Source organism: Lissotriton vulgaris, chromosome 3_1 (genome assembly GCF_964263255.1).
Source record: "Lissotriton vulgaris chromosome 3_1, aLisVul1.2, whole genome shotgun sequence".
Lineage (NCBI taxonomy): Eukaryota > Metazoa > Chordata > Amphibia > Caudata > Salamandridae > Lissotriton > Lissotriton vulgaris.
The window spans coordinates 426,370,503-426,386,125 of NC_141689.1; the positions used below are offsets into that span (position 1 = coordinate 426,370,503).

Consider the following 15,623-nt stretch of genomic DNA (forward strand, 5'->3'; position numbering starts at 1 on the left):
TCAGGAAATCCCCCAGCCTGCACTATAGATATAGATTCTGAACCCAACACCGGCACATCTTTCTTACACTCATTCAATTCCTCTATTGCCCCAGACATAGGTATTTTTGAAGAAGTGGTAGGGGATACTAAAGGTAATGGTAAGGTCTATTTTGGTGTGGGTGTAGTGGGAACAATTGACTGGTGAATATCTGCAGTGGTTTCAATCAATTTCAGTGGCTGGGCGATAGAGCGGTCAGGGGTTTTGGCGAAAGCGAAGGCACCCAAGGAGGATTTTTTTGCCGCGGCTATCTCCTGTGACAGCCTCCTTGCAGCGTCCAACTCAGATGAGACTCGACGTTGCATTTTGGCAATCTCACTGTCTATGGCGGAATGGGTTTTGGTAATGAAATCATCAAGGGTTCCGTTTTTTAATTTGGATTTTGCAGCCCTCACCTTGTACTCCCTGGATGACATGGTTTCTGGTGGTGACAATGGAGCCCGTATCTAATGGCTTAGAGGGATGGCCCAGTCCAGTCCGCTCAGGCCTCGAACGGCCTCAAACGGTCCCGCCCTTGTCCCGGGCTTCTCCCGGCGCGCTCCCGCTCGCTCCCGCGTAGCGGTGGGGCAAGCGTTTGTATATAGATGGTGTGATTGGTGAAGGGGCGGGGCTTGCAGGGAGAGCGGCCCAGGTGTTAGCTGCCGGGCTATCAGGGACTCCTGGGATATGGAGTCCCTGACCACGCTGCTCGCAGCCCTGCAAGGCTTACCGGCACCCTTGGCGTCCTCCTCTCCCAAGCGACGAAGCGGGACCCGCGGAGCGGGTCCGGCGAGGAGCTGCTGGGTCCAAGGAGAAAACTGTACCACCAGGAAACGGGCAGCAGGTATGCACGTAGAAAGTCCCAAAGCGACGGTGGGAGCGCTGGCTTTTGGCTCCGTAGGTGAAGGGGCGGGGCTTGCAGGGAGAGCGGCCCAGGTGTTAGCTGCCGGGCTATCAGGGACTCCTGGGATATGGAGTCCCTGACCACGCTGCTCGCAGCCCTGCAAGGCTTACCGGCACCCTTGGCGTCCTCCTCTCCCAAGCGACGAAGCGGGACCCGCGGAGCGGGTCCGGCGAGGAGCTGCTGGGTCCAAGGAGAAAACTGTACCACCAGGAAACGGGCAGCAGGTATGCACGTAGAAAGTCCCAAAGCGACGGTGGGAGCGCTGGCTTTTGGCTCCGTAGGTGAAGGGGCGGGGCTTGCAGGGAGAGCGGCCCAGGTGTTAGCTGCCGGGCTATCAGGGACTCCTGGGATATGGAGTCCCTGACCACGCTGCTCGCAGCCCTGCAAGGCTTACCGGCACCCTTGGCGTCCTCCTCTCCCAAGCGACGAAGCGGGACCCGCGGAGCGGGTCCGGCGAGGAGCTGCTGGGTCCAAGGAGAAAACTGTACCACCAGGAAACGGGCAGCAGGTATGCACGTAGAAAGTCCCGAGGTCATTACCAAACTCGAGAAAATCCTGGCCGCGCATGGACTGATGAAAGAATTACGAATGGCCCTCCTTTTCAGGGAGAAGAGCTTGCTAGCTACCTCAACGTCTTAGGGATCCATCATCGCAGAATAACCCCCCGATGGCCACAGGCTAATGGCGAAGTGGAGCGGTTCAAGCGAACCCTTAACAAGATGATCAGAATAGCTCTTGATAAAGGACAGTCGCTAGAACTAGCAATTTTCAAATTTCTAAGGAGCTATCGACAGACCCCTCACACGACTACGGGGGTTGCTCCAGGGCATTTTCTTATGGGGCGAGTGGTTATGGACTCCATTCCCCATCACCCCCACTGGAAACCAGAGTTGTCCAACGAATGCTGGATCGAAGCCCGGCGCCAGGAAGCTTATGCCCAAACCAGCAAGCGTAGGAGAGCCAGAACGTCACAAATCAACCGGGGGGCCTCGTACTACTGAAGAATCGGGTCACCAGTGGAAAATTCAGATTAATGTATGAGACGGAGCCCTGGAAGGTGGTCAACATGAAGGGAACCTGTGTCATTGCGACCCGAGGCCGAGAGGTTGTGACTCGCAACGTGTCCTACTTCAAACTGTTTCACCCTGAGACAATGGCTGTCTCCATGCCTGAATCGCCGGAGGTCAGGGCGCCAGCAAGTCCGGTGTCTGTCGGGTCCCCGACACCTAGAGCCTGTTCTTCAGAAGAGGAATCTCCAGACTTGACAAGTGGCGATACCACCTCCCCCAGAGGATCGGAGAGTATCATCGTGGAGCCGAGTGGAGAAGACCTTGGAGTCCGTAGCAGCGGTTCCCCATCCCTGGCTGGTGTTGGCGTCACTCCGAGCAGAGGAATCTCTCAATATCAACTGAGAAGAAACCCGGAGCCGTCCTGTCGCCTCCGAGATCACTTCACGTAAGACTGTTCCATTGCATACCCCTTTTGCATTCGAATCATAGATCAGAGACTGTGAAGAGAATCCCAGAGACTGATGTTGATTACCTGCAGTATTACTGCCTCTGTGTTTGTACATCTTGCTCTTTTGTTTTTTTTTTATGGATGAAAAGGAATGTTGTTTTCTAGCTTATGTTACGCCGGTGGCGCAATAAGCGTGCAACGTGGCACCACTTGACAAATATAATAAAAGGGGCCCACGCACGTACGTACGCCAGTTGGCAACGACAAGCAGAGCCACAAGCAGCACCCCAGTGCCCGTGTATGTTATTCCGGCAATCGGCCACGTGTCAGGCCAATAGATCCCAGTTTACCCCTGAGTGTAGTAAGCCCTGCGGATCCCCACGTCCCCCTGACCCACACAACACAACACTCTACTACCATTGTCATTCCCTTTCATTCGAGATTACTGTCTGTGTCTCCACGAGGTGATTGAGACGCTGGTAGTTTTTCGGCAGGGTGTCTGGCCTCCGGTTGAATCGGACTAAGTCCTGTCTTTTCCTACTGCCCAATATCACTAACAAAACAGGTGATGGACCGAATGTAGATCAATGTCACACATTCACCCCAGTCAAAAGATCTGGGCCCATCACCTGTTTTGTTTGCAATACCGCCATAAGTGCGCTGGGGATGCTCAGACGTGGGTCCCAGGCACTCCACACCACTGGAGTCAAGCTAGCCGGGCTGATGAGAGGTGTTACCTCGAAACCGGTCCGGTCCTCGGATGCTTGATTCAGTTCTGGGAAGGACATGGCTTTTGTAGTTCGGACTGGACTGTTCCCATGGGGCACAGGGTCAGAGCTGATTTGCATATCGCCATTGTCTAACCCAGGGTGGTGTGGAGTGCAAAAAAACTATGGATTTGGGCCCAGATCTTCGGACTGGGGTGAATGTGTGACATTGATCCACATTCTGTCCATCACCTGTTTTGTTTGCCCAATATCACTAAAGCAGAGCACGAGCGCCCCTAGTGGTCTGGTCGCGTCTTGCACAACAACACCTTTCGCTACCTGGGGGTGAATATATATATCATTCAGAATGGGATTTGGTGAATGGCAACTTGGGCAGGGCCCTGGCATGGGTGCTCCGCTTGCTAAGTTTCGGATCCGCTTCGCCACTTTCCCAGATGGTAGAGTGTCCATCCCCAAGATGGTGGCGCTCCCCAGGTGTTATATTATTTTTTAATCCTTACCCGTCTCTTTGCCCCTGCATTTTTTAAGGAAATGAATACCTTTCTCTCTGACTTCATATGAGGCTCAGGAAGGATATGACTGGCCTTACATAAACTGTGCACTCCTCTGGAGAGAAGGGTTCTGGGTGCCCCGCACTACGAGTTCTAAGCGGCTGCCTTGCCTCTGCGGGTGCTCCTGGCGTTTCATGAGATTGCACTTTCACACGACACGAGCAGGTGGACTGAGGCAGCCGTTCTCACACTTGGGACATGTACAAACATCAACTCTTGAGGACGTCCCAAGAGCTATGGCAGAGTTGCCAGATACATGAAGGCCAATTCTTTACTTATAACTCCTTGGTGGCTGCCATCGGGGCAGTGTGGGCCGGACGGCGCTGAACAGGCTGCGTCCACATGCAGCTGCTGTTGGGACCAGGCCCGGTTCTAGGGGGTGGGCCGGTGGGCCAGGCCTACCCAAACATGAGCCTGACCCAACCAAACAGGACCCTCGGCCCTCGCAGTGAGGGCTTGATGGCATTGGGCTCCAAGGGCTGTGTGCGTGTGTGTGTGTGTGTGTGTGTGTGTGTGTGTGTGTGTGCGCGCGTGCCCGGGCTGAGACAGCTTCCTGGGCGCACACGCACACAGTTTTTGAGATTATCACGGCCGCACACGAGTACTTTACAGGTCTTTAAAAGACCAATTACTTATAAACGAGGCTTTGTTTATTTTTTCACCCCTTCATCTCCACATGGCGAAAGGCGACAAATCCATTCTTTGACAATGGCAACCTTTGGTAACCTTTGCCTACTGTACTGCTGTGTGGATATTTCTTTTTCTATGCAGCGCAGGAGAAAATAAGTGTGTTTATTCCTATTCACCTTTCTTGACCCCCACAGCTGCTTATCACATCAGGCTGCCTGTGAGACAAAGTTTGACAAATGGAGTAGTAGGTAAGAGAATGAGCTACTTTTTGTTTTTCTTTTAAAAATCTGCACAGGCCCAGCACGACACATACTTTGTGTGCGCGTCATTTAAACAGTTTTTATCATTATCATGGCTGATGCATGTCAACGATAAGACAATACAAAATGCCCAGATAACGCTAGTGATTAATGAACCTACTGGAGATCAATCATTTGTCTGTTAGTAGTGTTTAAATGAAGATGAACTGTATTTTTTGTGGAAGCTAAGTGGGTTACTGCCTTTGTCACAGAGATCCTTGTGTTACTTGCAGTTGAGAAGTTACAATCCTAACATAGGACAGTGACCAACGAACTATCACCAAAGAGCTGCATACAAACATGAATGGTATAGTAAGAACTTCGCTTTTTTTGTTTTGTGGTATAGTTAGAACTTCCTCAGTCTTTCATTATTCAAATGTTGCTAAAATGAGTTTATTTGGGCAGATATACATTTTTATCAGTAAAGCTGACCCTCATGGAATACTCTTTAAATCCTAAGGTTGTGTTTCCCCAGACCAAACCCTCAAAATATACTGCCCACCAGTATGGATGACATGTGATCCCTACACTTTGTAATCCTCATTGGCTAATGTGACATTCCCTGTAGACTGATTTAAATGCTTGTATGATTCATTGTCTCTGTATAATGTGTGCCTGTTGTAAAGTACTGACACAGATTACACTGATTTGAGTAGTGCTATACAACAAATGAAGTGCATATGAGAGAGGGGCTACGTAAAGATGAGGGGCACTATTGGAGGGTGGCAGTGAGGGAATCTGAGGAGGAGGTAGTGGGAGGGGCTATGGAGCGATGAGGGGCACTGTTGGAGGGTGGCAGTGAGGGAATCCGAGGAGGAGGAAGTGGGGAGGGGTTTTGGAGCGATGAGGGGCACTGTTGGAGGGTGGTAGTGAGGGAATCCGAGGAGGAGGTCATAAGGGGGAGGGGCTATGGGGAGATGATGGGCACTTGTTGCATGTGGCAGTGAGGGAATTCGAGGAGATGGTCAATAGGGGGGCCATGGAGAGATGAGGGGCACTGTTGGAGGGTGACAATGAGGGAATCCGAGGAAGAGGTCATGGGGTGGAGGGAGGAGCTAGGGAGAAATGAGGGGCACTGGTGGAGGGTGGTAGTGAGGGAATCCGAGGAGGAGGTCATAAAGGGGAGGGGCTATGGGGAGATGAGGGACACTTGTGGCATATGGCAGTGAGAAAATCCGAAGTCAATAGGGGGGCCATGGAGGGATGAGGGGCACTGTTGGAAGGTGGTAGTGAGGGAATCCGAGGAAGAGGTCATGGGTGGAGGGGGGAGCTGGGGAGAGATGATGGGCATTGGTGGAGGGTGGTAGTGAGGGAGTCTGAGGAGGAGGTCATAAGGGGGAGGGGCTATGGGAAGATGAGGGGCACTGGTGGAGGGTGGCAGTGAGGGAATCCGAGGAGAAGGTCATAAGGGGGAGGAGCTATGGGAAGATGAGGGGCACTTGTGGCATGTGGCAGTGAGGGAATTCGAGGAGGAGGTCAATAGGTGGGCCATGGAGGGATGAGGGGCACTGTTGGAAGATGGTAGTAAAGGTATTTACGGAGACAGAAGTTATTGGTGCAGCGCCAAAAAAGACTTTCGCATCAGCGCTGAAGCTGGCCCTGTCATGGCCGTCTGTTTTTGTTTATTTAATTAGCAGTCAGGTCATAAGGGCTACTATGGAACATACTTTAAAGTGCGTGCTAATTATATTTACTGCTATATTCAATGTTTTAAGTTTGAAGGTGATTTTACTAATGTTTTTACCAGGAAAAATTAAAGTGGAACCCGATGGTGCCTGATATGGGGCTTAGGCCCAAGGTCAGCCGTGAGATAAGGTGCACTGGAGAGGAGTAGTGGAAAATCAATCCTGTAAGGGAGTGCGTTGCAGAGTCCAGGGTCAGGTGGGGGTAGTAATGAAGAGGGATTCTCCCTGAAGGCTCCCACAGAGGAAGCCCGTGAAGTGTCACTTGCCTGATACTCCCACCTCAGAAACCTCCTCTTCCCATCAAAGGAACATTACATGGAAAAAACACTTTTTGAGAGTGATAATATTTAGAAAGAGATTTGGAAAAGAGTGCGTTTTACTGGGCCTTGTAAGACTAAGAATAGATAAAGGAGGGCCCTGAAGCAGGTCTGCCTAGACATATATGCGACAAATCGAGCCCGCAGTGGCCCACCCAAATTCACCCTTGGCCCACCCAAATAAAAATTCCTGGAGCCGTGCCTGGTTGGGACACGGAACAGGTAGACGTGCAGTCACTCACACTATTATATGGAGGATTGCTGAAACTCCAATCCCCGTCTCGGCAGGGTCTCAGGGACAGAGGGGTTAGGTCTCGGGGTCAGGAGTTCACTGATATGAAATGGGCGGGTGTGTTGGAATAGGTGAGCGGTATCTCCAGGAACTGTCTCCTCAAATACCCTCAATGTAACTATGTCCACCAATTGTATTTTTTACCGAAGCGCCTACACTGCATCTTTCCGACTGTCCCCTTGAGGTGTCCCCGATGCCCAGGTCCCGATGCTGATTTTTATCACATGGCGTGATACCCCTTTGAGACTAGTCAGTAGTGGGGGGAATTACTCGGGCCTTGGCGGACATTATGGACCATCCACTGCAGTGCGGTCCACTGTACTGCCTCCTCGGGCTGACCACATAGACACGGAAGAATAGATGGTTTCTTGACCTTGGGTTCGCACCATTGAAACGCTGTGTAGATATACCCTGGAGTTCCACTACTCCCCCAACATTAGGACTCTGGCTGAGTGGGAGACTGTCCAAACGGTGCCGTAGAGAACACGGTCTGTGCCACAGGGGGTGGCGCCCCCGCTGAATGCATGGGATGCTTACATCCTAAAGTACAGGCTAAAGCAGATGAGAGACTCCCTGAGAGCTGGGCAGGTGCACACATGTACCTGCTACCCCCACGGGATAGGCTGGGCTTGTTACTATCGAACCCCTGTCGGGAGTGGGCCCTGCCTGCGACACTTTGATGGGTGCTCTTCCTCTACGGAAGCCCTCGTGCCTTCTCATCTGGATTTGACGTTGAAGGATTCGGCATCCCGACTCCTCCTATACCGCTGTGCACCAGTGATGTGGGCTGGGACACTGTGTGAAGCTAAACTGAGTGTGGATAATACCGCAACGCCTAGAACCGTGTTGCTGATAACCTATTTGGCATTGTATATATACATATTCTCCGATACCACTATACTGATGGTCGCCTTTGTATTGCTGCTTACATTTCAATAAAGAGCTAATTGGAGAAAAAAAACGAACACACCACATTGGCACTTTTAAACATTAAGGGCCAGATGTAGGTAATTTTCATTTACCGATTCTTAAATACCTACTCATACCGAATCGGTATTTCAGAATCGGAAAATGGTATGTAGCAAACAATTCGGTAAAACTTACCGTTTCGGAATGACTCGGTATTTCATTTAGGTATATACCGAATCGGTAAATTCCGAATCGGTAAATTCTGAATCGGTGAAACCCATGCATTCCTATGGGCCTCCTGGCTTTTCCGAATCGGAAACTTCAAAAAACGACATGTGAGCCTGCCAACCAATCAGGGACACCCTACACACCCCACAACCAAGGTCCAGAGAATCCAACCAATCAGAATGAAGCACCCCTCCCCAGTACCTGGGAGTGGCCACACCCATGCAGGTGCACACCAACTGAACAAACAATTGAGCTGAGGTGAGAGGAGCAGAGCATCCACAGCCAAGCAGTGCTACAGAATGGAGTCACATGAAGGCCCAAAGAAAGGATGGTGGGGAGCGCAAAAGAAAGATTAAGTTCAGCCAAGAAGATCTTCAGGTGGCAGTAGAGGAAATCGTAAGTCACTACAACCAAATTTTCATGAGACAGTCTCTGCATGTTGCAGAGACTGTGAAGAGGAACATATGGCTTGGCATACAGGGCAAAGTGAATGCCATTGGTGTGACCCACCGGGACATCGAGGACATCAAAAAGCGATGGTATGACCTGCGCATCATAACCAAGAGGAAGATCGCTGCACTAAAAAAGGATGCTGGACTGACAGGATGTGGCAGGGGCAAAGCACCAAAGCTGACTGAGATGGAGGAGCTTGTAGAAACCACCATGGAGCCAGAATGCATCCATGGGATTGGAGACCTGGACAGTACAGCAAAAGCAACAAAGAAAAAAGGTAAGAGGCATTTACCCTAATCCACAACCATTAACTTGAACCCGTACCCCACTGTGTAGAAACATTACACTGCTGCACAGCTCATACTTGGTGTCAGCAACGCATCATGGTACACGTAGTCATGAGTACATTGATGCAATGCATACACTACAAGATTCTGCAAGGCATTCCACACACATCACCAAACACACAATGTACACTGTGGAAAGGTGTGTAAATGATTTATTCAAGAAATACACACAGGTGAACAAAAACATTGACCCTATGTCAATTTGATTCCACAGGAGAGTCCTCACGCACTCTAGCACCAGCAAGGGAGGAGAGGGCACCAGCAGCTAAGAGAAGGGAGAAAGAGAAAAAAAAACAGGTCACAGCGCTGTAGAAGGAGGCAACACCACCACCCAGGAAGCCTCATCACCAGAGCGAGCCACAACACCTGTCCCACAATCACCGTTGTTGTTTGGATCTCCTGATTTGTTAAGCACACCGCTTACAACCATAGAAACGTCCAGGTTGGCCATGCAGGGAAGGGCAAGTAGGCCTGATGAGCCCCCTCAGAGGATCCTGCAAACCTCTGATTCGGAGGATGAGGAAGTTGTACCTCAAACAATTGCACCTGTGGCCGACAAGGCCTGACCACAGATTACAGCAGGCGCTGCGCGCACCAGTGTCCTTGGCAGGAGAGCACGCGAGGGTGGCGAGGGGCAGGAAGGTGAGAGCGTCTTCTGTGGCCTGGAGGCCACAATGGTCAAAGTGCAGCGCGTGCAGGCCAAAGCACTGTTAGCCGTGCATAGGCAGGTTCGCTGCATGAATAACAAAATTACCAACATGGACAAAGGAATAGGCCACATAGCATGTAGTTTGGAGGCAATATCAAAGGGGATAACAGACATCTCCACATACATGGGTGTACTGTTGGATAAGTTGGACAGGGATCAACGACAGCGTGGCAGGGAGCGGCAGTACATGCAGCAGCAGACAAAGGCAATGAACATATTTGCTTCTGCTACGTCACTACTTTGCCGACGCTCTATATCCATGCAGGATGCAATTGTGCACTGCTGCACAGACTTGACACGGGGCATGGGAAGGGTGACCTCTACGATGGAGCAAATGCTAACCACTAACACAGGCAATGCTGGTGACATGGGTGTGGAGGAGACAGAGGGGTCAACCAGCAGGAGTGGCTCCAGCACACCTGTACCAGAGGTGCGCAGGAGCGGCAGGCGTAGCCATGCTGAGTCAGGCCCCAGCCGATATATTGATAGCCAGCCACATCAATCGCGCAATGTGGTGTGTGGACGTAAACACTGACCAATGCCACAGTTCCAAACGACTGCACACAGTGACGGCAACTGAGCACAAGCAGTCATGGACATATGCTTTGATGGACAATGGCTTTTCCTATGTGATGATGATGTAGTGACTATTAAACTACACTTGTCAAAAACTATACCTGTCTATGAGTCATACATTACCTAGCAATATCGACGTGTAATTTTTGTCAGTCTCAATCTCCCATCTGTTGCTGCTGGTCCTGTTGCTTGGGGGTCTGCATGTTCTTGGTCATCATCAATGTCTTCGTGATGTGTTACCTTCACCTCTGTGCCTTCTTTGGTGGCAAGATTGTGCAAAATGGCACAGGTCACTATTATCTTGCAACACAGGATGGGGGTGTACTGTCGAGCACCTCCACTCTTGTGGAGGCAGCGTAACCTGCTCTTGAGGAGTCCAAATGTTTGCTCCACTACGTTGCGAGTTGACCTGTGTGCCACATTGTATCGCCTTTCGCCTCTGTTAATTGGGTTGAGGTACGGTGTGAGAACAAAGGAACGCAGGGCATATGCACTATCGCCTAGGAGGGAATGAGAGTTACATCCGCTACATTCGCATGTCACATTCATCTGCCATTCATTTTAGGGTGTGCTACACTTATTTACCTAGCAGATATCCATCACCAAAATCTCCAGCAACAAGCCTTGTGTATATTCCGCTGTTCTGGAAGATGTCGGAGTCGTGTGTGCTCCCATGAAATTTGGCCACTATGTCTGTGATGATGTTGCCGGCATTGCATATCACCTGCACATTGATGGAGTGCTTTGACTTACGGTTTCTGTAGATGTGTTTAGTGGCTGCAGGTGGGCATAGGGGAATGTGGGTGACATCTATGCAGCCTATCACATGCGGGAAGTGTGCCAGTCCATAGAAGTCAGTTTTAGTTTTTGCAAGTTCCGCAGGTGTGTCAGGGAACCGGATGTAATGTTCCATTCTCTGCGTCATGGCATCCAGAAACTTCCTGGAAAAACAGGACACACAGCTCTGGGATACACCACCTACTGCAGCTATCACACTCTGGTAGCTCCCAGAGGCAAGCAGGTGTAAGCTACATAGCACCTGCACATGGGGTGGGATGGCGTGGGCCCTGGGTGTTGGGTGATCCAGGTATGGGTGGAGGTCCCTTATTAAGTCCATGATGGTTCTGGGGTGCAGCATCGGGGTGAAGTATCTCAGGCTCAGTCAATTGGAACAGGGTGATCCTCTGCCTGTACACCTGCTCCTCCCTTCTCCATACCCTCTGACCTGCAGCCTGTAGCCTTTGCCTCTTCGCAATAACATAGAATGCCGCCATTCTTGCAACACTGTTGCATTTTGGGCCCATTTTTATAGCTTGCACCTGGTTACCACCTGCTTTCAGTCCATGGTAAATACCGACTCTTAAATACCGAATTTCATTGAATTCGGTATTTTTATCCTTTCCTACATCTCGATGGGCATTTTTTCCGATTTCTTATTTACCAATTCGGTGAATAAGGACTCGGTAAATAAGGTATCGGTAAATACTGATTCGGAAAATATGTAATCGGTAAATACAGATTCGGTATTTTACCGATTCATACTTACCGATTCGGTACATTTTTGACACCTACATCTCGTTTTCTAAATACCGGTCGGTAACGGGCGATTTTACCGATTTTGGGCCGTTACCGACCGGTATTCGCCTACCTACATCTGGCCCTATGTCTTGGAGGACAATATTTACAGGGTTGTTTCTGAATTGAAAGTTACATCTTATTGGTAACAAGCAAACACTTACAGGGATCTTTATAGGTTTCACTTGCAAAACCTTAAGACAAGCATGAGGAGATATATTCTGTAGAAACTTGGAGGGAGAAATGCTCTCTTCAAAGGCTTAACATACAGAATAAAGATGCAAAATGTGCAAAATGAACAGGATCAATTGATTTCCCTAAACAGGTAATAATAATTAGTAGTGGCGGTAATCATCTCAGTGTATCACTCTTTACGCCAGCATCTTTTTTCAAAGTATGTATGCTCTGAACCTTTCATTGTATAGTTTTAGGATTGCTTTTCAGTGTTTACAATATTTCCTGGGTTTATTCCCATTTGGCTTTATTTGCCAAGCGAATGTCAAACAGCAACATGCAGTGCCATTGATGCACCCTGTCCTTGCTTGTCCCTCTTTTACACGACACTGCTTCTGAATGTGTAGCAATAGTAATATTGACACAAATTGATGTGAATTATTGCCTTTGAAGGATGAAGTGAAGTGAACTTTTTAAACATTTCTTTTTTTCAGTGGGGGCAGGTGAAATGCTGAAAGTTGCTGTTTGTATCCTGGCTGTTCTGTGCCGAAGCTGTTTAGCAGGTATGATAAGTATTATTGCTTTAATATTAATAATGGTTTATGTCCTTTCTGACACAGAAGTGTCCGATCGCAGCTCTTAGACTAACATGTAAGTAATGAACATGGGAGACATCCCTGCAGAGATTCAAGCCTTCACCCTGCAGGTTGCCCGTAACTCTCTCTTGAAGATTCATTTATATGGCCAGATATCACATGCTATCTTTCCAGCTTCCATGCTAGTTATGTTCCTAAAAATGAGTCTTTGGAGAATATATTTGTGCAAATGAATTGTTTCTCCTGATGTATGATCACAAACATAAAGTAGGCCTTTTGAGGTAGGATGTGCGGTACGCCTTGCTCTTAGTACAATAATTGAGTTTTAACCAGAATTCCTCAACCGAGAGTCAGGACATCTACAGGGGCTCATGGATCGTTTACTTAGATCATTAATTTAAAGGAAAGATCGCACTTTCGTGCCCGTCATTGTAAACAACACAAGTCCAATATGGAAATGAATAGGTAAAAGAATAGGATGTAAGACCAGAAGATTGAACTTCCAAAGCTGTGAAAGAGTGTCACATTTACTAATAGCAAACATGAGGAGTGATTTTTAAAAGGAGTTTAGAGCAACTCCCTGGAAGTTTTTTCTCATCTGGTAATCTTCTGAAGCAAATCTAACTCGTCTATAGAAAGAATAAATGGGGAGTTTTATTTTTAATTTATTTTTGGTATTGTTTAAGTTTATAAATTGTACTGTTGTAGAAATCTCAAATTAAATGTAGTAGTAAAAACCAAGGGAGGGCAAAATGCTGGAAATACTAGTAGAGGCCTTGTGGGCCGCACGTAGGGCCTCATTAGGATGGCGGACGGACCTGCGTCCGTCCGCCACCCCGAGGTGGAGGGACCATCCGCAGGGGCAGCGGCGGTCCCTCCATGCGAATTAGGATGTGACCGCCACCTTGGCGGTCACATCTTGTATATTTAACATTGCGGCAGCACCCGCCGCAAGGTTAAATATGCATGCTTTCCATTTGCATGCACAAAACGGCAGGCACCGCCTTGTACATGCAAATGCTGGGGGGTACCATAGGTACCCCACATGTGCACCTCCCCACCCCTGACACCGTGGGGGCCCGCAAGGGCCCCCCAGAAGCTATTTTCCACATGCTTTTCCACAGCGGTCAATCCGCCATGGAAAAGTATGTGTATACACACATTGTAATTCGGCTTGCAGACACCGCCACCAAATTGTGGCCAACACCCCGTGGATCAGCGGCAGACAGATCTGCCGTACGCTGCTGATCCCACCGCGATCCTAATCTGGCGGTGAGTGTATTGAAGGGCCGCAGCGGTGATTCCGTATCCTCCGGGCCGGCGGTGGCTTCCGCCGGCCCGGAGGATGCGGAATCACCGCAATCCTAATCGGCCCCTGAGTTTTAAATTTGATCCTCTGATTTGCAACCATTTGTGTTATTTCACTCCTTCGGGAGAAAGTAATGAGATATTTTCAAGCTAATAATTAGTTGGGTAGCAAAGTTTGTGTCCTTTAAAGTTTGCTCCGAATTTTTGCTGGGAGTCCACTCCATGACAGTAATTAAAGGGTGATTGCAGTAATCAATGTATGAAAAGAACAGGAGAACAACTCAGTTGTTAATCTCAATAGAGGAGTTCCCAAGGAGGCGGGAATCTATGTTCTTAGTCTCGATGTTCATTTGATTGTAGGATGCGACTTCTGAGTCAAAGTTATCTGCTGCTGTATTTTTAATATAGTGTGTGAGGTTTAAAGGCGACTTGGCGATCCTGTGAAATAATGGAAGAGCGTGGACTATAACATGTATACAAACCAAGAATGTTTTGAATGCCGTGTGGGCTGAATGAATCACAAAATATTGCAGTTGTGCACTGTAGACAAGTGCATGTGATTTTTGTATACTTGGTCCCACAGACTCCGGTGAGAGTGCCACGCGAAGCCTAAATAATTTGCCGATTTTTAGCCATGTTCCTTGGTAACCATACATACTTGAGAGGATTTTCCATATGATCGACCATCTCCTTGAAGAAATAATGTACAATGTGTAAAAACACAATTTCCCTTTATTTTGATTCTCTATGAGGAATACATAGTTTCGCATGGAGAAAGTTCTTCCCATACATACCATGAAATTTACAGGTCTAGTCTTTTGTTTCTCACCCTTGGGAGGCAGTTCCTTTTGCTCATGGCATGAGTAACTCTGTAGTGTGGGGAAAAAAATGCAAATATTTTACGAACGCTCACAAAACATAAAAGCTAGTGACTTCACACCAGCATTGGCTCTGTTACCTCTTTCCTTCGACTAACCTCTGAAACACATGCCACCTCTATAGAAACCCACCATAACTGACAGATATCTTCTAAAGTGGTAAGACCTGACACACTGGCAGAAATGTCAACTGAACCTTTTCTGTAACCTTCCCCTCAAATATCAATATTTGTACACTTAAAGTATACTTGTCAGCAAAAACCTCTAGAATCCGGCCTTCAATGACTGCTGAACCACTTAGACTAAATTTGTGTATTATACATGTTAGCAAAATAATATGTTACAAACTCCTTCAAGTCAACTTCTGGTAAAGGACTTAAGGATTGGTTATTTAATGGAGGATTTTGAGTAAGAACGCTTCATAAATATGACTTGCCTAGCGCCATGCAAACTTCGCAAGTGTACCAGGACTCAAGAGATGATCATTGTAAGGACAAGGAAGGTTAACTTGGGTGGTGGAGAGAGAAGTCTACATCATGTGGCAGGACGGTGGCAGTGTCTCTCCTGATCCGCTTCTCGCCTCAGGTAGAGTCTAAGAGCTCCATTCGCTGCTGCTACATTTTAAAACTTGGAATTTTTTAAAAATGTAATCCTTTGTGACCACTGCTTGTATTTTAAAACTTTTAGTTGTGCCATACGGTAATAATTAAGGGGAGCCTGGCACTTACCTGACACTTGACAAGGAAGCCTGGGCTCAGTCTCTGCTCCTGCCCGCCCGATCCGACGCGGTAGCCAGTACCGTTGCGCGGAGGGCGGGACAGGGAGAGCCAGGTACTTTCGCCCTACCACTGGAGCGGTTAGCGCTCTAGTCTCAGGAACTCAAGGGCTATTTAGCCCTCACGGATCTACGAGCGTGCAGCGTTCGCGCGCACGGGGAGTGCCGTCTACGCGCCTAAGACGCACCAAAGACAAGCCAAAGAGAAGCCCA

At 48.7% G+C, this 15,623-nt stretch overlaps 1 protein-coding gene across 1 annotated transcript in view; it reads left to right on the top strand.

The window, feature by feature from the left end:
- IL31RA (interleukin 31 receptor A) overlaps positions 1-15,623 on the top strand; it is an 883,863-nt gene that overhangs the window by 207,509 nt on the left and 660,731 nt on the right. The window contains exon 2 of the mRNA XM_086960638.1: positions 12,348-12,416. Coding sequence (XP_086816764.1) covers positions 12,348-12,416 — 69 coding nt within the window. The remainder of the gene's footprint in view (positions 1-12,347; positions 12,417-15,623) is intronic.